This window comes from Lathyrus oleraceus, chromosome 4 (assembly GCF_024323335.1).
Source record: "Lathyrus oleraceus cultivar Zhongwan6 chromosome 4, CAAS_Psat_ZW6_1.0, whole genome shotgun sequence".
In the NCBI taxonomy this organism is placed as follows: Eukaryota; Viridiplantae; Streptophyta; class Magnoliopsida; order Fabales; family Fabaceae; genus Lathyrus; species Lathyrus oleraceus.
Window position 1 is genome coordinate 147387936 of NC_066582.1, and position 25242 is coordinate 147413177.

At 35.5% G+C, this 25242-nt stretch overlaps 2 protein-coding genes across 11 annotated transcripts; one reads left to right on the forward strand and one right to left on the reverse strand.

Annotated features, from left to right (window-relative positions):
- Window positions 1-1050: 1050 nt before the first annotated feature.
- Window positions 1051-14543, reverse strand: LOC127074188 (uncharacterized). Of its 10 annotated transcripts, XM_051015490.1 has the most exons (17): window positions 14324-14536; window positions 14153-14242; window positions 11504-13479; window positions 9790-10224; window positions 8329-8948; window positions 7714-8156; window positions 6604-6656; window positions 6406-6513; window positions 5413-6320; window positions 4609-5379; window positions 4325-4433; window positions 3731-3908; window positions 2838-2902; window positions 2624-2739; window positions 1685-2548; window positions 1444-1541; window positions 1051-1348 (listed from the first exon to the last, which is right to left on the reverse strand). In XM_051015490.1, exons 3-17 carry the CDS (start codon window positions 13467-13469, stop codon window positions 1345-1347), a joined length of 6738 nt encoding a protein of 2245 aa, XP_050871447.1. In that variant the 5' UTR covers window positions 13470-13479; window positions 14153-14242; window positions 14324-14536; the 3' UTR covers window positions 1051-1344. The 10 variants fall into 10 exon arrangements, 9 of the variants coding, with proteins under 9 accessions (XP_050871447.1, XP_050871444.1, XP_050871443.1 ...); XM_051015487.1 differs by having other exon boundaries at window positions 4609-6320; window positions 14180-14239; XM_051015486.1 differs by having other exon boundaries at window positions 4609-6320; window positions 14180-14242.
- Window positions 14544-21073: 6530 nt separating this feature from the next.
- Window positions 21074-21886, forward strand: LOC127074189 (uncharacterized). The gene is made up of 3 exons (XM_051015493.1): window positions 21074-21241; window positions 21326-21474; window positions 21628-21886. Exons 1-3 carry the CDS (start codon window positions 21236-21238, stop codon window positions 21644-21646), a joined length of 174 nt encoding a protein of 57 aa, XP_050871450.1. The 5' UTR covers window positions 21074-21235; the 3' UTR covers window positions 21647-21886.
- The last annotated feature ends 3356 nt before the right edge of the window (window positions 21887-25242 follow it).

The window sequence follows — 25242 nt, forward strand, 5'->3', positions numbered from 1 at the left end:
TGCATACTGAAGACTATGTTGACTGTCTGAATACCTCAACAGACCTTCTCCTGTAGTTGGTAGTAACGCTCCTGGCCCCTCAGATGATCAAACACCGGTGCAGAATCGTCAACGTGGGTTAGGACCAAGGGTTAGGGTAGCTAGAGGATGTGGGATCTGAGGTCGGTTAGGTGATCCCGGTCATCACCATTAGGTTTCTTTGTGTAAACTCCAAACTTTATTAATATCAAGTCGTATTATATCAAATTTATCTTTCACTTATGTCATAAAACACAAAAAATTGCATTTTAGGAGGAGTCTCCAGTTGAATTGGCGACTCCTCTTAAAACCTACACATAGGCGCCAATTGGATTGGCTAGGGCATGTGCCCTAGCCAATCCAATTGACACCTCCATTCAAGTTTTAAGAGGAGTCTCCAGTTCAATTGACGACTCCTCCTAAAAGTGGGGTATTTTGAGAATTTTTTTGAAACTATGGATATTTTGGAAGTTTCCTTTAAAAAGTGGGTTATTTGGATTAAAAAACCACAATTACCCCTTTCCGTTAAATTTTGACTTTTTATTCAATAATATATTTAAACTATGTATAAACTAAATATATAAATTTACTTGTAAAAGAGAATGATAATGATAGATAAAATAATATTCTTCGTATACATAACATTCTATATATACTTTAAATTACTTGATATAAGATTATTTTTTCACGTACAATAACCAAAACAGTTTCTAATAACATTTTCATATGATTTATGTCATTTTCTTCCTCTTTGAAAGAGAATCGAAAATTTTCATATTTCTCCACGTCAGAGGTGACATGAAATCATCATCACAAACAAGAACGAAAGGCCACTTCTAATAACCCGGATGCACCTTTTTCTTTCAAGATGAAACAAATATTGGCAAGTTTCAAAATTTATAATATAATCTACAAAACAATAAATATTAATATAATGATTAAATCTTTTTTTACAGAGCTGATGATTGTGACAACAAATGCTATCCCAGATTTTGCCAACCTATATTTAATGCTCAGGCAAAGAGGCAAAGGTGAAAAATAGGAGCAAAAATCGTTGTACCAGTTAAGTTAATATCCAAGGAGAAGTATTATGTTACCAATTGATATATCAGCAAACTTCTATAAATAAGTCAACATGGATAAATTCCATATATGAACAACTACTCTGACTAGTCTGACTAAACCAAAAAAAAAGCAAGAATTCCCATTGCTATGTCCCCTATTATATATAATATACAAATTTATGCAGAGTATGTGAATCATCCCACCGCACTTGGTCTTTCAACTAACTCTGACCATTGCAAATCCTTCATTCAACCATGGTTATTATCTGTCAAAGTTAATCATTAAATTGAAATGTCAAACTCACCCGGCTACAGATACAGGAGAATAGCTGAAAGTAGAATTATAGAAACAGAATCTTACCCCCTAGGAGTATTCCGGTTCTGGTTTTTGTGGCCTTTTTCATGTGGACCCGAAGAAGTCTTTGTGATGATTAAAGAACTTTGGATTCCTTCCAATAGCTGCCAACCCAAAGTCAACAACATCAGGCTCAAAATAAATGGCTACATTTTTACAGATTCTTACCATTTTGAAAATAAAATAAAATCAGTAGATGCAAAACTTTAGAACAGTCAATTTTAGTTGACGTCAAACATATTCTTACTCTTGAAGTTGGCTGGATCTTACGATTCGATCTACGAGGCTCAAGAACTTCTTCAGAGGTTGATTTCACCAGATTTCCTTTCACAGCCTTTTCCACTTCAACTTTACCCCACCTTCCATCAGCATGGGCTTGTTTTCCTTTACTTGCTCTTGATGTAAGTGGCTTTTTAGTGGGATGAGAATCTGTTGAAGATGCTCGTGAGGAATTCGAGGTTTGTCTTGCTCCTGGGGTTTCAGAATAGGATGCCCTTTCCATCTGATTTTCACGCTGAGATGCACTGTTGGCATGACTTGAAGAATCCCTTGTCCTTTCTGTACGACTTGTACAATCATTGTTCCGAGGGTTTGACAAAGGTTTTTGTTTTGATGGGATCACTCTACCCATAACGCTATGTGGCTTTCCAGACTTAGAAATGGGCTTGCAGTCAGCTCCTAATTTTTCTTTGGTGCCTTTTATTGAACTATTTTTCCATCCGCGTGATCCTGAAGCATGTGGTATCAAAGAATCCGCAATCTTATCGGAATCATTTCCATCATTAATTCTACTTGTCCCCTCTGCAACATAATGTTTACTTACTTCCATAAATTTCTTTTTCCTCCCCTGTTTAGGAACTCCGAAGATCACTTTTGGTCCTTCTTTTTGAAGACCAGACCTTGCCAATCTGTGTGCATCTGGGTTCTTTTCATTCTTGATGTTCTTACCAGCGTTGAACACTTTATGATCTTCAGACAAATTAAGTAACCTCAATTCACTGGGATTAGCTGATTCTGAAGCAAAAGTGCCTTTTGAGGTCTTGTTTTTTCCTTTTACCAGTTCTTGTTCAAGACTACCTAATTTAGTCCGTTTTTCGCTCGGTGTATCGCCCTGCATTCAAAATGCACAGTTCAGCACAGAAGGCAGTGCATCAAGTTAAAACATCAGAGTTTGCAAACAAAGCACCTCATTGGTGGGACTGTCAATTGCTCCCACATTAGGAGACTCAACCCATTTCCCATCATTCCAAATGAGGGAAGGACGGAGATACCAAGCTTCAACAACTGATGTTTCTCCACTTGCTGCGAAAAACCAAATAGATTATGTATTTCCAAGAAGCCGGTTATACACATTGGTAAGCACAACTTAAAATTAATGGCTAGTTAGATAACTTCAATACCTGGGAATTGAACAGTATATGTTCTATCTTTCTTACTCCTTTCTGTAATGATTCCTTCTTGCCAACTAATAACAAAAATAGCTAAATTTGAGGTAACTGCTACATCAAAATATAGACGTAATATATGAAATACATCATTATTATAAAAGGAAATACACAACTAAGGTGTGTTGTGCGTTGCAGCACAATGAAATTACAGAATGAAACCAATTGATTCTTCAAAACCAAGCAGCAAGACCATTATTAATAGCCCAAGCTTTGCATCTATGAAGTTTATGTGAGACAAAAGCTAATAAATAGGATGAGTCGAATCTGCAAAAACTTTTAGAGTGTACCTACTTTGCAGCTATGAAGTTTGCAGAAATACATTTTGCAGCTATGAAGTTTATGTGAGACAAAAGCTAATAAATAGGATGAGTCGAATCTGCAAGAACTTTTAGAGTGTACCTACTTTGCACTGAAGGAACTGAATGCGCAATAAAATATCTTATTTATTTGTCTTATCTGAATATTACCCAGAATGGTGGGTATTACGTATCAAAAATAACATTGTTCCTGTACTTTGAGCAAACAAATCCATCAATGCAATAAAAACCCATTCCCCAGTGCAAATTTCGTGTTTAGCACCTTCCCTTTAAGAAATAACCCAAAAAGTTACCCATAGCAACAAAACATTATAATGCACTGGATTTATTTTGGTTTTTAAATTAGTTACTCCATTTATTTGAAAGCAAACAAAAAAATGGAACTAAATCACATCCCTTGTATATGTTGGATTAAGGCCAAAGAGATAAAAAAAATTATGGAGTATAAGTGTCAGTTTATATCTCACAGTCATTCATCGAAACAATACTTTATCTTTCTAGCATAGAGTATAAAAACAAAAAATATACCTTTCTTGTATCCAAGCATCAACTTTATCCCCAATGGACCAATAATCTACCATAGCTGCTCTTTGTCTCTTCCTTGTCCCTTCATTATGAAAACTGGTAACAGAATGAGCAGCACGTATTCTAGGGGGCTTATCTCCATCATCTTCAAGTGAAACCCATTCCTTTAAAGGCCCTGCGCCTTTGAAACAATGGTTTTTCTTATCCAAATCAAAAGAGTGCTGCCTATATTACACAATTATATAAGATCTCATTGGAAATGACCAGTGACGAGCATCATACTAACAATTTTATAAAATAACATATCCAAAATGCTTAATTTAAATTCAAAACCTCGACTGTGAATTTATGGATTAAACCTACGACAAAACCACCTTCAAAGAAATATCAAAATGAGTTATGCGATCTTCTATGAGCTTTTACGTTCAGATGTATTATAGAGGATTCCTGAGTTGAAGTACACACAAAGCCCAACATTGACTCTTGTAAATAGTAAAAAAATCAGAAAACAAAACCATGTAGTTTGTCTTATTGATCAAGTAGTAAATAATGTATTTCATTCTCATCAATGAACAAGTATGCATAAGCTTGACCAACCTTCATCAGCTACAAGCCTGTTGTAGCATACATATGCTTTACCATCCTTCAAACTTAATAAATTGGCTGTGAACCATGCTGCTTTAAATCCCTTTCCATCTTTAAAAACCTGATACATACGATTGCTTCAGTTAGCCAAGAATGATTAGTAAAAACCAGAACGGTAGAACCTAATAATCACCAAAGTTGCCACGATAACAAATAACCCAAAAAAATCAGCAGTCACGAATCTAACTACATTAACTAACTCGCTAAAAGAAAGGAAAAAGTTTTATCAAAACAACCTCTACATGTGAGCCCTCTTTTATGTTACTCTCCTCCAAATTTCCGGGTCCATTACCATCAGTTAAAGAAGCCTGCATTTCAGTCACAGATTCGGGAAGCACGCCAACGGGATTCACTAAATTAGAAACCCTGCGAGCCCTTGATCCATTTGAACTATTTTCATCCACTGATCTGATAGGGTCCAGTGACATCTCATTACACCCCTTCTGAAAGGGTGACTCCTCACTTGCAGCAATATGCTTCCCCATTTCCATAGATGAGGTATCTCTGTTAGATATTTGAGAGGTTTCTGGTCTGTCTAGATTGTCAACATTCATCGGACCTCTGCTCATGCCTTTCAATAACCCAACTTGCTGAGAAGACTCTTGGAGTGTTTTCCAATAACCCTCTGGACCAGCTTCTACCAAGTGACTTAACGGCAAAGGGTCACCCATGGTAACAATCCTTCCAGCCTGTGAAACAGCTTCTGCTGCCAGCTCAGCAGCCTTGACAATAGCGTCCACATTTTCAGCTCGTTTTCTGGCAAATGAAGCAGCTTCCACTCTCCTTCTCGAAGCCTCCTTTGCAGCACCGATAATAGAACTAGAGCTATTGATTCCGCTTGCACCCTTTAAGATGGAAGCAGGGGTTGCTTTTCCCAAGTTATTCATACCCTCCGAAAAATAAGTTCCGCAAGAACTCTCAAGACCAGAAAAGATCAATGCTTCATCAGCCATCAGTTTTGCTTGCAGTGCAGCATTTGACGCAACACTGGCAGCTGCAGCTGCTGCCTTTGCAACAGCTGCAGCTGCTGCAGCTGCAACTGCTGCAGAAGCTAATTTGGCCTCAATATCTGATGCCAATCCAGAATTTTTTTGCTTATCCAACTGTTTCCATATCTCCATGCTATGATTCACCGCAGCAGCAGAAAGAGCAGAAGCTTCCTCTGCATTTATCCTTGCCTCCTCAATTTTTGTAAGAGACTCGTCTGACATAATCCTCTTCTCAACATTCCAGCCACTTTTGAGGCGATCAGGAAGAGATAGAGGAGATACAGACTCAACTGATTTTTCAACAGTAGTTACTGGCACATTCACAACAGGGGTTGCAGTGGCATTAGCAGGAGATATATGGTTGCTGACAACAGGAGTTGATACTAGATGGGACTGCATATGAATAGCCTTGTGGCCAAGATCCTCAGACTCTGTTGTAACCTTTTTCCTTTTTTTGGACTTTGGATCACAAGAATGCCGGGCAGCTGATACCGTCACATTGTTTGTATTAAACAGAGGAGTAGTTTGCAGAAATACATTTTGTAGACCTACATTAGAAGCTTGCAGATTGGGTGGGACATTCTTAATGCTAGAGGAAGAAGGTGCAGAAGTTCCTTTGATTGAACTGGACTTAATTGTATCAGTGACAGGTGATGCAGAGAGATAGGAATTGTTATCAAGTGCAGGTGTAGAAGAAGCAATCCATGGTCCACGAAGGGGGGATTGGGATATCCTAGATGTATTATGCCCAAGGAAGTTTCTCAGTGGTGGAGTTTGATTAGGATGCAATGAAACAAGTGTCTGTGAGGGAGACGGTAGACTCCAAAGGGGAGATGACAGGGGAATGAAAGGGTTTACAATTGTTGGAGTGCCCTTGCTACTGGCTAGGCCAAGAGGGGAAGTGATACCCTTTCCCTGCGGCTCACTTTGCTTAACTGCCAAATCATGGGTTCTAGTACCTGCAGGATCTCATTTACAAGTGTTACACGACGAAACCAGAGGAAAATCTAAACACGCATATATAAGTACATATCATAAATATACCAGATAGTGATTGCAGTGGTGTTTCTGGGTTAATTGGATGAGACTTGTGAATCCGCTGTCTTTCCAAGCAGGAAGACCAGGCTTTCTCCCAAAAGTTCCGTCCACCATCTAAAAAAACAATTTTTAGGAGCTTAATACTTTATTGCAAGCAAGAGAATAAACTAAGCGAAGATATCATGATTTTGAAGGGACAAAAACCTGCACCGCCAAAAGCCGACAACATATAGGCCTCCTCAGGTACTATGCCTTGACTGCAGCAACATAAATAAGAAAAATGATCAGCACAGTTGGTCATCATACTGGTGAGTATAGCACAACTCATGCTGCCTATACAAAATCCTATCTCAAAGATGCAAACAGGCTTTGGATTCAGATAACAGTTATTAGAAGTTGGGAACATCATAGAAGATGACTAAGGTTCAACACACCAAATTGTACTGAAAGAATTCCAATAAAACTGCAAAATAATCCCATAGCCGGCGAAGACATTAGTTCATCAGTCAATAGTCCGGATATCAGAGACATACATAGACACGCTATATTATTGTTAAGAAATGTGGTTAGACCTAACTCAACCCTACAAAACCGACTTGTAGGGTGAGGATTGCCCCCACTTATAAGAAAATGTCCAGGCTATATATTATCCGATGTGGTACTCTTAACACACCCTCACGCCCAGGATTGGATTGGACATCTGTGGCGTGGAAATAAATTGTGGGTCCCGATAGTTGAAATCTGATAGCAGGTGGTCCACCGGATCTTAAACGAGACTCTTGATACCATGTTAAGAAATGTGATTAGACCTAACTCAACCCTACAAAACCGGCTTGTAGGGTGAGGATTGCTCCCCACTTATAAGGACATGTCCAGGCCATATACTATCCGAGGTGGGATCTTAACATTTATATAACAGTAAATAATATTAAAATATAAGAAAGTTTAATTTTAAATTAACATCAAAGAAAATTAATAGTAAACGGTAAAATAGTAAAAAACCATAATAATGGCTTTTTATCACTAGACATTAGTTAAAATTTTGAGATAAAAAAAAATTACAGAAAAGAAAAAACACTCTCACAACTGGCCTTTTTATTGTTCTAACCGATTATAAGATCAATTAGAAACAGAATGCTTCACTGATTCCTAGTTCAACCAGGAGGATCAACTAGTCTGGTCCAATTTTGAACACTAAGGTATATAAGTGTGGAGGGGAACGGATGAAAATATAATATTCATAAGCACACTTGCACATCACATCTAAGTAGCCATAACATTTAAATGAAAATAACAGCCAACATTAGAACTCACATCAAAGCTCCATAGACAAAGATCTGTGCACGCAGCTGTACTTGTTGAACATCCATAAAAGGCTGTTGAAACATAACAGACGGAGAAGCAGAGGGATTCAAATCTGAAAATGGCTTTGTACTGATGGAATCAATTTTCCTATACTGATGTGCCTCGTTGGATTGCATCAGCTGGAAACCAGAGGATGGGCTCAGAGGTACACTTGTTGAACTATCCCCTTTTTCTGACCGTTTTGCTGGAGTCTTTCCTTTGCTTCCTTTTCTAGACGATTCCTTTCCAGCAGTCTTATTAGGTGTTCGCCTGGTTTTATGTTCAGGTGTACCTTTAGAAACACTCTGTGCTAAATCACCATCAGGTATTTGTGGACTTCCATGAGATACAAGTCTAGCTACATTCGGTTTCGGAGTACCTAAATCAGAAGCCGGCGGAGATTCTGCTACAACCTTCAAAAATAAGAGGAGAAAAAAGAATAAAATAAGTCAACTAGATCAATTCATAATGAAAAATACAGATTGTATTTTACAATGAATCTTTCAATAAGCTGTAAATGATGGAGAAGTAACATTTATATAAGAGTTCCTATGAAAATTTATTATGAACTGCAACACGAATTACCACTGATTCTTTGTTGGCTGCAATAACAGGAAAGGAGCCCCTCACACCAGCTTTTGCTCCTATTGGGGTCATATCTGTAACATCTTTTTTGGACGAATTTGCCACTAGACCTACATCAGGAGCTACGCTTTTCCCATCTTTAGATACATCATTTCCCTTGTGATCATGATCAGAAGACGATGTGTTTCTTGCATCCTTATTCATGAACTCAAAAACTGGTGTGTTCAGATTAGCAATAGGCTTAATATTCACACCCTTTTCAGTTTCAAGAGGACCCCTCTCACCAGCTTTTTCTCCGATTGGGGTCAAATCTGTAATGTCTTTTTTGGACGAATTTGCCACTAGATCTACATCAGGATCTAAGCTTCTCCCATCTTTAGATACATCATTTCCCATGTGATCATGATCAGAAGACGATGTGTTTCTTGCTTCCTTATTCACAAACTCAAAAACTGGTGTGTTCAGATTAGCAGTAGGCTTAATACTCACACCCTTTTCAGTTTCAAGAGGGCTACCAAAGGTAGCAGATGGTCCACACTTATTATATGAAGGATTGGCAGGACAGCCTCCAGTCTCATGCAACTCATTGTGAGGATCCGGAACAGAAGACGATATGGAACCTTCATTTGCAAACAATAAGTCATCTGTAAAATTGATCTTCTAATAGGTATGGAAAAATTAAATAAATGTTACAAAAGAACGGGAGATGTATATTACAAATATAAACAATTCGCTTTAAAAAAAATCAAGTATAAACAATTCAGCACATAGTTCAACCATACTATATTTTCAACAATTGTACTAACATAAGATGGGGTCATTCTAAAACAGGACAGGACAAATTGATACTATCTCCGCTTTTTATTAGATGCTGTTTTGCTAGTTTCATGCGTATTAAGAAATGTAATGATTGTTGTATGAAAAGAGAGATATTATGAAGAATTTTACAAAATTGTCCTTCATTAATGATATGGGAAAGATAAATTTTAAGAGTTGAAAAAGAGAGAATAATAAATTTTTAAAGGTATAATAGGAAAAATAACATGTATGATTCATTGGTAATGTAAAGCGACTTATAATTTGGTACAACTGTTTCCAAATAAAAAACGGTGGAGTATAAATTATAACATTTTCCAATATTACACCCAGAAGTTAATGTATTGTATGCACACAGCGAGCATAAACAAGAGTAACAAGAAAATCAAGTGCAAATTCAAAAAGTAGACAATTGATCAGGAATCAGATGCCACAACCACATTCATATACACTATGCAGAGACCATAAATAAGGTGGCAGGCTTAATATGTGTAATGAGATGCTCCAACATTCAAGAATAGTTACATATAGACAATGTGTTCTTAGAGGTGCACAAAGCACTATCACAAAACAGAGTCATTAAAAATTGGTTACACCTACAAAAAAAAAATTGGAAAGGAACCATATGTACATATTAAAGATTACCTGATAATTTCGAGTATGGCTTGTCATGATGCTCTTGTATTGCCTCCTTATCATCCTTAATAAAAGAAACAGTAACCTCATCACCCTGTTTCTCATTTGATTCACCTAGATCAGCAACCACAGTAGCCTCTTTTGTGCACTCATGATCAGCCATACCACTTTGTATTTCTTGAGGTTCACCGATACTTTCAGTAGCACAAATATCCAAATTATGCAGACAGCTGTTGTCTGTCTCGCATAGTATGTGTTCAGTATTGTCAGAATTTTTTTTATTTACGTTTCCAGCAGCAGGACAAGGTTCAACTTCCAGTTTAGAAAACCCAACAGGAAGAGAAATGTCTGCTTCCTCAACTATTTGGGCTTTAACGTCTTCCTTTTCATCAACAGAAGCAGAGCCAACATGCTTCATCCTTTTAAGCTCGTGGTGATCTGTAACTTCAAGTGTGGACAGTTAGACTGAGAGCAAAAGAAGGACACAATAGGAAAATGATAAACCAGAGAGAGAAATCTGAGAGTCTTGTTGAGTGAAACTGATGTAACGATTCACCAAAGCTAAGCTTTCATTAAGGTACGCAGATTACTTATTTAGAGGTCAAGCCTTAAGAACCTCAATGTAGTATCAGAATATGCCAATTCAGCATATTATGTTACTACCTCTGAAGCACCAACACCTCTGAAAATAGGTGTGTCTGTGCCTGTGTGACACCGACACTGACACTTGTGATTACACTCAATTGATTCATTTTTTTAAATTATTACCAGTGTCGTGTGTCGACATGTCAGTGTCATCGGTGTTTGTGCTTCATAGGTTACTAGTTACTACAGACTACAGTTATTAAGCATGTATTGCAATCACATAAATAAACTACTATACCAATAAATATATGAATTGCGCTACTAAACTAATACACAATTCTGCTAGGAGGTACAACATATGTACTGATTCTCCTAAGCTCTCAGTGAAGTCTGCAGATTACTATTTAGAGGTCAAGCCTTAAGAAGCTCAATGTAGTACTAGAACATGTCAATTCAACATATTATGTTACTACCTCTGAAGCACCGACACCTCTGAAAATAGGTGTGTCAGTGTCTATGTCACACCGACACCGACACTTGTGATTACATTCAATTGATTCATTTTTTAAAATTATTACCGGTGTCGATGTGTCAGTGTCGTGTGTGGACGTGTCAGTGTCGTCAGTGTCTGTGCTTCATAGGTTACTACAGACTACAGTTATTAAGCATGTATTGCAATTTCATAAATAAACTACTGTACAAATAAATATATGAATTGTGCTACTAAACAAATACACGATTCTACTAGGAGGTACAACATATGTAATGATTCACCAAAGCTCTCAGTGAAGTACGCAGATTACTTATTTAGAGGTCAAGCCTCAAGAAGCTCAATGTAGTGTCAGAATATGCAGATTCGGCATATTATGTTACTACAGACTACAGTTATTAAGCATTTATTGAAATCACATAAATAAACTCCTATTATCCTATACCAATATATGTATGAATTCCGCTACTAAACTAATACATAATAATTCAGCTAGGATGTACAACATATACTGTCTTACAGGATGTTGAATAAATACTTTCTAAAATATTTTGAACCTGAAAAAATGCAAAGAAATATTGAAGATAAACCCTAAAACAAGATAGATCTTCTATTAAACCAACTTGATTTTCTAATTTGTAATAATACCTGAACTATTGATGGGCGTGACATCAACTGAAACTGTGGAGGCTTCCATGCTACATGCACCAAGAGATGAGGAACAAGCTCCCCCGTTAGCAAGATGGGATTGATCAACATCACAATGAATTGTGCTTGAATCGAAAGAAGCCTTTTCACTCCCTTGGTCACTGACAGAAATATCTTGACAAAAAAATTTATGCTCACCCTGCTTGTTAGATTTGTTATTTTCACATACTTGAGTTGTCTCTCCCAAAATACAAGGCTTAGTAGAAACCACTGTATTGAAACTGAAAAAACTTGCTCTGTTATCACTATTTCCTTCGCCAACTACAAAAGTCTTTTTATCAACCACAGCAAACATAGATGCATCTGCCTTACTTAACAAATCATCTGTATCCATCTGGTTAGCAATGAATAACAACTCCTTTTCCTTGGAAATATTGCTCACGCCAAGTGTCTTCTCAATCGTAACCATATTCGGCTGATAATTAGGGCAAGTTCCACAATCAGAATTACTAGCCTCAACTTTATGCCCCTCATAACTAGAATCATCTTCTATGGCAATCTTTGGTGTGTCACTTGTACTCGGTGCAGATTGATCATCTGTCAAAGGACCTTTAATCAAAAAAGCATCTTTATTTGCATTTTCTTGAGATAAATCTCTAAAATATGCATCTTCCCCTTCAGAACTGGAATCATCTTTTATTGCAATCTTTGGAATGTTGCTTGTATTTGGTGCAGATTGATCATCCGCCACAGGATCTTTAATCAATAATGTGTCTATATTAGCAGTTCTCTGGGATAAATCTCTAAAACATGCATCTTCACTTTCTCTTTCTGTTTTCTGCAGGTTAGAAATATCATTAGATACAGTGTTCAAGGATTTCTCTGAAGTACTTATCCCAGTCGCAAGGCCTTCAACTACACTCTCACCTTCCAAAGTGTCTTCCCTATGGATTAAATAAAGTGGATTATCAGACTGATTTGCTTCACCCTCAACCGCACTGACATCTAAAGTTTGAGTGTCAACATCAGAATTTTTGTTCTTCACGTAAGACTCAAAATCCTGCTTACTAGTTTGTGTTTGTAAAGAACTTTGGTTGTCATCACCGATACCAACTATTTGATTTTGCATATTTTGAATTTTTAAGACTTCACAAGTAGAAGGGATATTCACTGTAGATGCCTCGGTCATATTAGCCGTCGCCACAGACGCAGATGAGTTATCGTTAGTTTTTTCATGGAGAGAAGCATCAGCGGGAGTTTCAACTTTCATCTGGATTGTATCATCATATTTACCATCAGTAAAGAGAATCCCCCCTGACTCAGGTAAGTCAATATGCCGATGCATATCAGGTGGTTCTATATTATTTAAACTTCCATCTATTGATGGTTCGCCTTCACAGCCTTGGGAAACTCCAGCCAGAGACTGCTCCATTTCTACATCCTCTTTTGATACGGACAAGTCTTCATGAATACAACTAGGTGACTGTGTATCAGCAACGTTATCTTTAAACTCAATTTTCTCATCAGCTTTCAGGCAGGGATCCATTTGGTTGACTAAGCATGCAAGTTCATCACAGGCATCCGATTCCTGTATAACAGCTTCTCTAGGGATAAATTCCTCCTGTCCAACAGATTTTAACAGCATTTCAACAGATTCCGAGGAAGTTGCCTCAGACCAAACATTATTATGCCTTGATATAGAGCAAGTTTCAGCTTCAGTTGAATTGAACTCTATGCCACTACTTACACGGGAATATGCGTCAATCCACTGATTATCTTCGTTACTTTCAATGCCGAGGAAAACTTCAGTATCAACCAAACTATCAAACCTTAAATGACCTTGAAGGCTTTCATCATAATCAAACTTGGGGAGAGCATATGGCCTTAATACTGGAGGAAATTTGGTACTCCCTTCACCGGCTAAATGGAGATTCTGGCTTTGAAAGTCATTGTCATCATAATCCATGAGTGTATCCCTTAAACATACAAGTGAATAAGACTAGAGAAACAGCTAGAATAATGTAGCCAAACAAATACAAATGTATTCATATTTCATAAATAAACAAACCCACACATAAGATCCACCAGATATAAATGCACGTCCATGCAATCAGCATACGCGCTTACAGACAGGTCGCATGGGGAGTGGCAACCCCCAAAAGCATTAAGAGCATAGCAGAACATGGAGTGCTGATAGATACCACAAAGATAACAGCTAGAATGAAACGACTAATGTGTAAAATATAAAATCAACATTCCTTACATGATAGTCTCAAAATAGTATGCAATAAACAGCTTTGCAATGGTCGAAATCTAAGAAAGACCCTTCATTATTTGTAGGAGTTATTTCAAATTCCAAAGTACTACTTACTATACAATTTACAAATCTCAAGGGTTGTGCATGCATATCTTAAGAAACATTGAAATAGTCCAGAGCGAAATAAAACAAATAAAAAATAAAAAAATTGTTCATTTGGGAAAGTAAACCAAAATGCAATGAGTTGTAAATTTATTATTACTCACGTAGTTAAATTGAAATTAAAACACTAACTTTGCAAACTATTAAACCTCCAAACACACACTATCAGAAATAGAATATATAGTAAATGAGAACCCTGTATCCAAAAAAAAAGTTGGACATGAAAGTACCAGAATAATTAAGTCTAGAGATGCTACCTCCCTCCATTCGGCGAGGAAATCCAGCTTCTTTTGATCTCTAGCCTATTCTTCAATCATCTACTGCATCAACAACTCAACCATTCAAATGATATTTTGATTTTAAAAAACACTATAATGGAATAGCAAAAACGTGGATGAAACCTCAGCGGTGGTTTTTGGGTTCCGGCAGGTCGAATTAGGGTTCAGGCGAGTAAAGGGGAAGGACGGTAGATGGAGTAGTGAGAGAAAAGTAGAAATGGAAATGACACAACAGAAAGTGAGAGATTGTGGGTACTTCTTCCGAGTTCCAAGTGGAATTTATATTTATTTTGATAATATTCATTGGCGGAGTGAAAACCATTCGGTGTTTATATTCACTTATTTCGAGTTTTAGCCTTTTTCGAACATAGGGAAAATATATAAACAGGTGTCCAAATTATAAAGGCGGGGCTCATTTCTTGTACATTCACTCACCATAAAAGATCATTTTTATCCATTATCTTCATCTCGAATTCTATTTTATTCCTTTAATTTTAAAAAAAAATCAATTTAAGATATTGTACATTGTTGAGCCAATTTGTTTTTGATATATATATATATATATATATATATATATATATATATATATATATATATATATATATATATATATATATATAAAAGGTTAACAAATACATTGAAAATATAAATAATCAATTTAAAAAAAAATATTACATAATATATTTGTTTTATTTTAAATCTTTAACCTTTGATCATTTATATATATCTTATTCTTCGAATAATATTGGATGATTTCAAATGTAAAATATTTTAATGTTATGTCAGAGAAAATTTTATAATTTAAAGGTGTAGAAATTTTATTGAGTGTGAAACTTTTGTATTTTGGTTCTGATTTGTTTTGACAATAAAATGTTTTTATTTTTAAAAATGTGATATTTTTATCGATGTTTTTTAAAGCTTTCATATTTCGAATTTAAAATAGAGATTTTTTTTTCTATTTTTAAGTTGAAGGTGAGGAAGATGACGAGTTTTTAAGTTAGAAGACGATGTTTTGTGTCAAAATATTTGAGGTTTGAGGTGAAAAACATGTATAGATGATAAAAATAAATTCAAGTCATCAACAATTGATTTATTTAGTTAACTAAACCCCTTTTCATTGAGATATTGAACACATCATTTCATTCTATCCACTTCACAAAAAATTGAGACGGAAAACAAATTAAAAATATTTTGAGATTCAAACATCAAATTAGTAGAATTTTTTTTCCAATGAAAATAAAATTAATTTTTATTTTGGTTGCATATTTAGAATCTATTTGTTACATATTAAATAAATTAATTTTTTTATATATTTAAAAATATTTTTATGAGAACTTAAAATATAATAAAAACTTATTTTTATAGACTAAAGAATTAATTTTGGGATTTCTTACCCAAATAATCCAATTTTTCAAAAAAAAAAATCAAAATAATCCACATTTCAGATTAATTCTCAAGCTACCTAACTTTCCAAAAAAAAAAAGTCAACATATAGGTGTCAGATGATTTGGAGTTTACCCTTAAATTTAAAGATGATGCGTCAATTGAATTATCTTCTACACATGGTGTTGCCAATCCAATTGACATCTGTGTGTAAAGAATGAGAGAAGGCGTTAATTAGTATGACGTCTGTGTGTATTGTGTAATCTTTTTTTTTGTATAAATAGAGGTGTGGTGTGATTCATTTTTCCACATCTCTTTTCATTATATTGCAAATATGGTTCGTCTTCGTCGTCGCTATGAGAAAGCGATTTATTCGAGAGACAAGCCCCCGATGGAAATGCTCTTCTAGAACATTTGTCGTTTCAAGCAACTACAGAGAGAGTTGATTCGTTGGTCAGACATACACATACCTAAAGGCGAAAAATTAGAAGTATTGAGAGACACGATTTTGTACGTGTGCGGCTGCGAGTTAAAAATGATAAGGATGCAAGGGAAATGATGTTTGTACCAAATGATATCAGTTTAATTGTTGTAATCAGTTAGAAATATTGTTTTTAAATATTGCGGTTAAGTATTTTTTATCTATTTTGATATTTATTGTTTGTTTTGTTTATTCAGACCTGTTCGTTTTTAAGTCTGTTTAAGTTGGGGTGATGTTTGTTGTTAACGTTGTTGTAACAAAAAGTTATTAATATATCAAAATCAAAGGTTACAAAAATTGAAAGGAGGTACTAAATTATGATGCAGAGGTTGCTCCGAGATTGAGATATTTATTCTTATTGTGTCCGGGTTGACGACATATACTACATAATCTTATCATTTTATCAATCATATCAATTTCTGTTCTAATACGCATGTTGTTTAGCCGTTATTTTTTCTTTCTTCGTACCTCATAGTTGTGCCAAACTATGTCCCATTGATATGGGGGTCAATATTCCTCCATTGCTGACATTGAGAAGCTTTTGTTATAGACATTCGTGACTGTAATGACCTTGTAAACATCGGATAGATGGCTGTAAGCATCTTGGTGAGTGTGTGCGTATGGCGCAATGACATGGGAGTAAGGTATACGAAAGACCTGGAACTTGCCACAGTTGCTTCAACTTCTGTTTAGTCTGACAATATATGATAAATTTGGTCTCCCCTCATTGTGGTCCATTGTTTCCTGTACATTGAAATTTTGCCTATGACGGTCAAAGATTGTAATCGTGTGTGTGCTAGCTTTGATAGTTTCCTCTTTCATCACTTTCATATAGAATTCACTGAATAATTGACCTGACAATAACACTGCACTCCATCTTTCATCTCAGATTGAGAAGGTCGATGCCAACCTAAAATAAGTTGTTCTCACCAATGCGGTTATTGGTAGATTTCTAATGCTTTTGAATACGCCGTTCATGCATTCCATAAGGTTTGTTGTCATATGGCCTCATCGACATCCTCTGTCAAATTCCCTTGCCCACTGCTCTAGTGGTATGTTATCCACCTACATTTTTGCATCTGTATTTGACAAACTAATTTCGTCACAGTAATTTTGAAATGACGGCTGAGTTAGAGCATACCCTGCATTCACCACTTTTTTGCGAAGGTTCTTGTCTTTGATTGCACATATAAAGTTTTGTGTGATATGTCTAATGCAATAAATATGGATAGAATGAGGGTTATGTTATCTGTTATCATGGTTATTGTAAGCATTCTCAATAGAAGCATGTTTGTCTGAAAACAAACGGAGATTGACTTGTGAAGTGACATGTATTATGAGATGACTAAGGAAGGAACCCCAACCATCAGCGATTTCACCTTCAACCAGAGCAAAGGCAATGGGAAAGACATTATTGTTGTTGTCTTGTGCAACAACCATAAGCAATGTGCTCTTGTATTTTTCGAACTCGTGTCCACAAATTTGTTATCATCGATGACTTGATTCATCCTTATGCCTAACTCACCGATTTTGGACATGTTAGCAAAATCATGTCTTGATCGGTTGAGAATAAATGTATTCTAGCTTTATGTGAAAGATGGCATCCTGAGACACAAACATTCTAGTTTCCAATTGGTGAATGTACTGTAACGTTAGAAGATGTGTACATGTTATTGGGGCTGTTTATCGAGGGTAAGACAATAAATGGGAAAACCAACTATGTGAATTCAATTTGCATACAACTATTGGGTGCTAACTTGTTAGATGATAACTCGAGAGGTAAAGGTATACTCCTTTCACGCCTTAAGACATATTACAACAACTTATAGTTAGATGAAAATTCTACCGAAGACGCTCGGATAATAAAAACCAAGTGTTATATTATGCTTTTAATTAGTTTATTTTTATTTCCCGAAGGTAGTGGTTCTAGTATGCATGTTATGTATTTAGGTTTATTAAGACATGTAGATAGAATAAGAAGTTATAGTTGGGGTCCGCTTGTTTGACTTATCTTAATAGCTCTTTGTGTAAAAATGCACATAAAGACACATCTACATTTTTTGGATGCACTTTTTTGCTCAAAGCATGAGGTTGGTCCAGACTACTGTCCTTAGCGTTTGTCAACCACAATCCGTTCACATTCATGTACGCACAAAAGTAAGTTCTTAACAACTAAATATATTTACTTACTTTACCGATTATTGCTTCTAAATAATATATTTACTTTTTTGGTGCAAATGGTCGACTCGTGGTATGAGTTACAACAGATGTCTTAGATATTGTATTACCAAATATTGCAATCTCTTGGATCACTTTCGACCAACAAATATATTGTCATTAACCGAATTAATTTGTAATAATTTGTTTATAATATCGCTCATTTTATAATCTAATATATTTTCACATTTTAGTTCATTTGACATCCATATATAAACTTGAATCGTGACCATGAAATCAACAAACAAGATGTTCTCGTTTAGACTACATGCACACTGATCATAAGATTCACCATTATGAAGATGCACCATAGTGACCATGTTAAATTACAGTTCAATATGTGTTACCTCATATTTTCGATACCCACCCCAAATTACCAAAATTGGAAAATATGCACAGCTGGTTTCGACCAAGAAGTAATTCCACTAACTGGAGGTGAATCAACTTAGCTGGTTGGATAAAGATCAAGCTCATAGCTGAGATTTCGGAGCGGTTCTTTAAGAAGCGGTTGAAAAATAGTTTTTGATCAAAGATTCGAAATTTAAATAAAGAAGGGAAGTTCCCTTTCGTCAGAAATCGCAAGAGCACACGTGGAGCAGGGTGAACGAATGTGTGCATGCAGGGCGCCACGTGTATCAACGCGATTGAAGGGATATCATAGCGGTTATTTCGATCCAGTATAAATATAGGGTCTTAGTGTTAGAAAAGATTGTGTCAAATTGTGTACAAAATCTGCAAATTTACTAAGTATTCGTGTGAAGAAGAATTGTAAAACGCAGAATGTACGTTGTCTACACCATTGTTATTTATTTCAAAGCAAACTAAATTTGTCTTTACTCTCTTTCCAAAAACATTCTTTCTTGCTTCTTCCTTTCAAACACTTTATCTTTACTTTCGTCATTTTCAAATTTAAGATCCTTTCATTCCTTTCCTCACCCTCAACTTTTATCTTACAGTCTTAAGATTCCAGTACTTGCAAACTTTACTTTACTATTTTTTAATCTTTTATAATTCATGTCGTTTATTTCATTTTTTCTTTACTAGTCATAAACGTCAATTCAAGACCTTTCTTTTCGTTTAAGTGACCATTTGTTCTTAATTGTCTTTGAAACTTTGATCTGACGTCTAGTTTTGATCATTTATTACTACCACTTTTACGAGATACTTAACACATGTCCTAGGATCAATCTAATCGATCATGTGAGTAACCAAATTTAGGAATTTCGAAGATCAGCGGTTGTTTACCAATTTTCAAGGTAAACAGTATGCTTTAACACATCCCAGGTCCCCGACAAACCTCAGAGAATGGCATCTACGAAAAGTTAACGACCAATAGAACTTTAACCCTTGGCAAAGTTTTGCTAGATCTGAGTGTCGAAAATGGAAGCACCGACAAGACCATGTCTTGACTGGCGCTGTGATGCCAACCGAAGAAAAACCAACTCGTAATTATAAGGCTTGGTACAAATCAGTTGGATTTGAGTTCCTCGCCAAGGATATGTGCCTATACGACCCGCGCCAGGTAACTTACACGTAAGAAGGTTCAACATCTACCCCCCACAACATTGCCAAAATGGTTACTCACAGCCCCATGTCCGTCAAAATTATCGGCCCACAACACATACAACCCTACGACCTTAACATGTCAAACACTCAACCACAATACCAAGAGCATACCTCGTACCACCACCAACAAGAAGATCATTATCAAGACACCCGACATCGCTATGCACCAAACACATCACCCTACCATAGCCGCCTTAGCCAAAACACTTAGCGAGTATTTAACATCAATTGTCCCTCCTCCTCATATAACCAATAAGCTCAAACATCACAAAACCAAAACATGCAGCAACCATATGACTACCTAACACCACAATAAACATTTCAACATTTTCTCGACACATCATTCACACCAATGTCACCCTTCAACCGTCTCGGTCTCCCTCCAATGACTTAAACACATCCCAACTACTCTGGCATGAGTCACGAACTCAACGTTGGCAGTAGCGCTTCATTGCATACACAAGACTACGCAGAGTTGTCTGAATATCTTAGGGAATCTCCTGCAAATGGTAGTGATGTTTCTGGCCCCTCAAATCCTCAAACATTTTGGGTGAATCATCAACGTAGGGTTAGGGCCACGCGTTCAGGTAACTAAGGGATGTGGTATCAGAGGTCGGTTAGGTCATCCGACCAACGACATTAGTCTTTTTGACATTCGTATGTAAATGTATATTAATATTAATATCAATTTGTCTGATTTCGACTTTTATACAAAATGTACATTATTTTTCAAAAAAAATTACACAACACACATATGTGTCAGACCAATTGGCACCTCCTCTTAAACCTAACACATAAACGTCAATTGGATTGACAGTATTAGATGTAGAAACCAATCCAATTAACGTCACCTCTTTAACTTAGAGAGCAAACACCACTTCATATGACACCAGATCTCCCAAGTGAATTATTTTGAAAAATACTCCGAAATATGGGTTATTTTGAGAAGTTTTAAAAAGATATAAATCATTTTGATAAAAAAATCTAAATTTTGACATAAATAACTTAAATATCCATTATTAATTTTTTTGACATCGATAACTAAAATATTTATTCTTAAAATTTTTAAAAATGATAAAAATCACATTAGTATTTTAGGAAAATATATTATAAGAGAACTCCAAATTTTAGTTTTCCAAAAAAAGAATATAATAAATGGATGAAATAATTTAATTTTTTAAAAACTATTTCAACCAACATTTTATTTTGTTTTCTCTCTCTCTATATATATAAAAGTTATTTTTTCTTTAAAAAAACTTGTAAAAAATGCCCTTAAGCTTAAAATCTTTTAATTAATTTAGTTTGATCATCAGATGCAGAGGAGAAGCTTCCATAACTGAGGAGAGTGTAGCGAACGACAAAACAATCAGTGGGAAACGTTCCTCGACATGCCTGTAAGTAGATCTGCTTACAACGAACATGATTTTAGGTTTTTTCTTGCGAAATATTTGATCTAATGAAATCTCATTCTGATTCAGATTAGAACCTTCATAGAGGTGGAGCCTCCAAGTCCTCTCAGATACCTAATCGGAGCCGCCGTAATGATGATCGGAGTTGTTTTACCGGTCGGTTACATGATGTTCCGTAACAAACGCGTTCCTTCCCCTTCCTCCTACACCAAACAGACGTAGGTGTGCCCTTTCTTTTTTCAATTCTTCCAAATTTCCGATTATTTTTCTCAATTTCTTTTGTGTTTTTTATAATTTTATTTCCAGTTGATTCAATTGTGTGAGTATTTGATATTTCGAGAAATCTAAATGTGCAATTGATGCAATTTCAGGAACAAGGTTTTGATATAAAGACGCGGTGGTGGGAGTGATGAGGTGAGAAGACTATGATTTAGTAGATTTAGGTTTGTCTTTGGCTTTGTTTGGAGGAAATGCTTGATTAGGTTAGAGGTATTGACAGATCTACCATTTGTTCATTTGTAAAAATGCATTGACATTCCAAATCTCCTAAGTGGTTATTCACCTGATTCTGAACTCTGTATACATGCCACTGTCTTTCCATTTTTTACTTATAGAGTTCAATGTTGTTCACTTTGCTCCTTTTACTGGTATAGTAATTTTCAACATACACATGCTATTTTTTTCATTTAAAAAAAAAAAAATTTACTTATTTGGTTTTGAAAATTCCAAGTCATGATCATTATGTTTTGTTCTGTGAGGATATTGAAGTCTCGTATATTAGTTACAGAATCCGAACTCAATTGAGCTCTTATCTTTCAAGTATACAAGTCCTTTTTAATAACTGGTTTTCATATAAAAGCAACCCGTGTTGTTGAAAGATTTATTGATGTCTTGTAAGAAATGTTAGTAACATTAGTAACTATTTTTTTTCAAGAACAGTTATGATAAATTTAGTAGGAGTGTGCTTTCATGGGTTGTGCACTACCTGTGTAAATTGATCAAAACCTCCTGTGTGGTACACGTGTACTTCAATGTGACATTGGATGATAAACTGTGAAGGACATGAAATAGGAGAGCAGCAATGCCAGCTCTTGGCCTTCGGGTGGCAGATGGTGATAGAGTATATTTGACGGTTTGATAACTTTATAATTAATCTCTAATAGTTTGCTCAAGATTTGTAAATATTGGATTTATTTGAGACATTTTATTGAGATATAAGCTGCACCTTCTAGAAAACCGGCATTACAACCTCACAATATTTGAAAGAGCCTTTTAGGGCGAGGGTGGCTCTTTCGTGATGTCTCTTAGAGCCTTCAAAATTAGATTTGTGGATATTTCTTTGAGGCCACAGAATAACCACTAAGCCCACTTTTATATTAGGCTACTTAGTGGTGGAGCTTTTAAGCGACCACAAGCCCTGACAGCCCATGTGTTCGCCATTCCTTATCATCCATTTATCTTAGTGTGTCGACGTCGAACCCACATATTGAAGTTGTCTCTCCAAAACTACACCACTCAACCAGATCTGCTGCAAACTGTTCAAGCCTCAGCCGTCGGTGATCCTGTTCCTGTTTGTTGCCAGTAGAGGTTGACCAAAGTTTCTTCATTGCTGGTAGAGGTCATGTTCTCTGTGTTTTACTTAGTGCAGTGTTACCTATTGTAGACTTATAGCACTTACTTTTATCCCCCCTGCATCCATTGGTACACTCTGTTATGACTTGGTTTAGCACTCTCACTTTGTATGCGCCATTTTATGACCTAACGTGTTTTATTATTTGTATTGCCCATTTGGTTTGAGATGTATTTTTCTTTTGTGTGGTTATGTTGGTTTATTTGTTTCTGGAGATTGTTCAATTTGTTCTTTTTCTATTTATTTGTTTGTTTTGTTTTTCTTAATTGATGGTTGAGAAAATAGGAGAAACCAGCACATCATCTCCATAACCATCACTTTAATCATTTTCAGGTACCAAGTAAATAATTTTTAGATTAATTAATTTGTTGAATTCGTCAACCTTACATCAAATTACCTTCATTCAAGTCTTTCATCGGAACATGTGAGAATCAGTTTAACAAACCCACTACTGTTTTTTTGTCAACATACTAGTTTGTATTTGTGGAGTCATGAAATTCTTGCACAACGTTGTCATTTGTCTCATATCACAAAAGCATAAAAACCTTCCTAAAAAGAATTAGGAATGCAACCACCATAATTTTTACCTGTATTGATGAAGGGGCAAGGATGACCTATCTACAGCTGTAGTTTGTGAATTGTTTAACATTTTAAAGTCAATTTCCGCAAAGAATGCCAAATTTTCTTTAGGGAACGTTAACTTTTGCTGGGTTTTTATGTACAAATCCCGGCCATTGATGTTTGTAGGGGATGTTCATGGTTCATGAAATGAATTGAACCGAACCATATTAGTGGTTCAATACAGTTTTGAGAAACCACTTTAACAAAAAGTGGTTAAATTGTTTAACCAATTCAATTCGGTTTTGAACCAGTTCAGAACCGGTTCATAATTTTAAACCGGTTTAATTTATTTTAATCAGTTTAAAACCATTTTTTTAAAATAATTAGATTATTTTTTCACCAAATTCCAATTTGGTTTTCTTATGTATTTTAAAAAAAAGTTTGTTGTGGTTTTTATAATAAAATTGAATTTAAATATGGATTTTTTAAAAACGTTGGTTTATATAGCAGTTTTTAAAAACTTTTTGATTTAAATAGCAATTTCTGCATCATCAATTGTGAATGTTCCTTATTGTATTTTCTTCGTTGGAGCGGTCGATCATTGGACTCATATCTGTTGCTTAAGGCATTGTCAGGTATGAAAGGATACTTAACAAATAAAAATAAAAGTTCTGTTACGTTTCCTTTAGGATTATATTGAATAAATGGAACTTAGAGGACATTGCTTTCTTTAACCTTCCATTCTTAGTATTTATTGATATGAAACATTCAGCAATATGAGATTTTGTATAATGAAAATTGAAATAAAAATTGATATGCATCCTAAAAATAGGAAATATCACGAGAACACTTTGAATGTGAACTAAATATTGTGAATCGAAAACACCACCTTTTTGGAGACCTTTTTCCCGCACTTTTGCAGTCTCTTCAGGTGTTTCTAGAGGAACTAGTCTGGATATCGATTTCATCAATTAAATAGGACCAGGCAAAAGAGCCTTGCAAGTAACCAATAGTCTCTTTCATATTTACTAAACTTTCAATGCCTTTAATAGGTGAAGAAAGTTATCGCACTGTGAAGATTGAAGTTGAGCTTGTCGTGTAGCTCGAGTTGATTATCAGAACTACAAATAACCATATAAGCAGCACAAAGTTACCAAGAGTGCTCACTGTGTTTTCCCCTACATTGTAAGGAAAAGAGATAATTCATTTACTTGAAGTCGACAAAAGGCGCTACAAAAGACAGACATGACACTTACTGTGAGCGAAAACATAATTGAAAAAGTAAACATGCGGAATTAAATAGCAAATGTCCTAATCCAATTTTTGGCGAACAAATATCGAACAAATGGAGATATCGGGAAATTTTAGTTGAAAAACTATAACATTGATACATATGATTATTGTCCTAATCCAATTTTGGCGAACAAATATCAAGCAAATGTCCTATTGAATACAACCTAGACAATAAACAAGAAAAAGTATGAGATTCATAGTAGTAGAATTACAAATTTTTGAATTCGTAGTGTAGTTGTATTCAAACGAGAGTTTTAAGAAAGTGTGTAATGGAAATAAAATCGGTTGGGGAGGCTGGGAAACTAATGGTCAACACCACATAAAAATCACCAAGCTACATTTTCACCAAAAACCTTAATGTATCATTCATTTAGCTCATTCATGATTAATGTAGGATTAATGAGTGGCATTGGTCACATATTCATAGTTTATGGAAAACAAATAAAATCCAGACTTGATATAGTAAAAATTTGTATCATAAATAACCTAGCAGAAGACGAGC

Bases quoted from the DNA above. Each gene is read 5' to 3' on its own strand.
- LOC127074188 (XM_051015487.1), bottom strand. From the start codon at position 13,469: ATGGATTATGATGACAATGACTTTCAAAGCCAGAATCTCCATTTAGCC. The intron at 6,514-6,603 runs GTTTTTGTCCCT...TTGTTTTTTTAG, and splicing joins GTCGGCTTTTGGCGGTGCAG to ATGGTGGACGGAACTTTTGG. The intron at 6,321-6,405 runs GTATATTTATGA...GAGATCCTGCAG, and splicing joins ACCACTGCAATCACTATCTG to GTACTAGAACCCATGATTTG.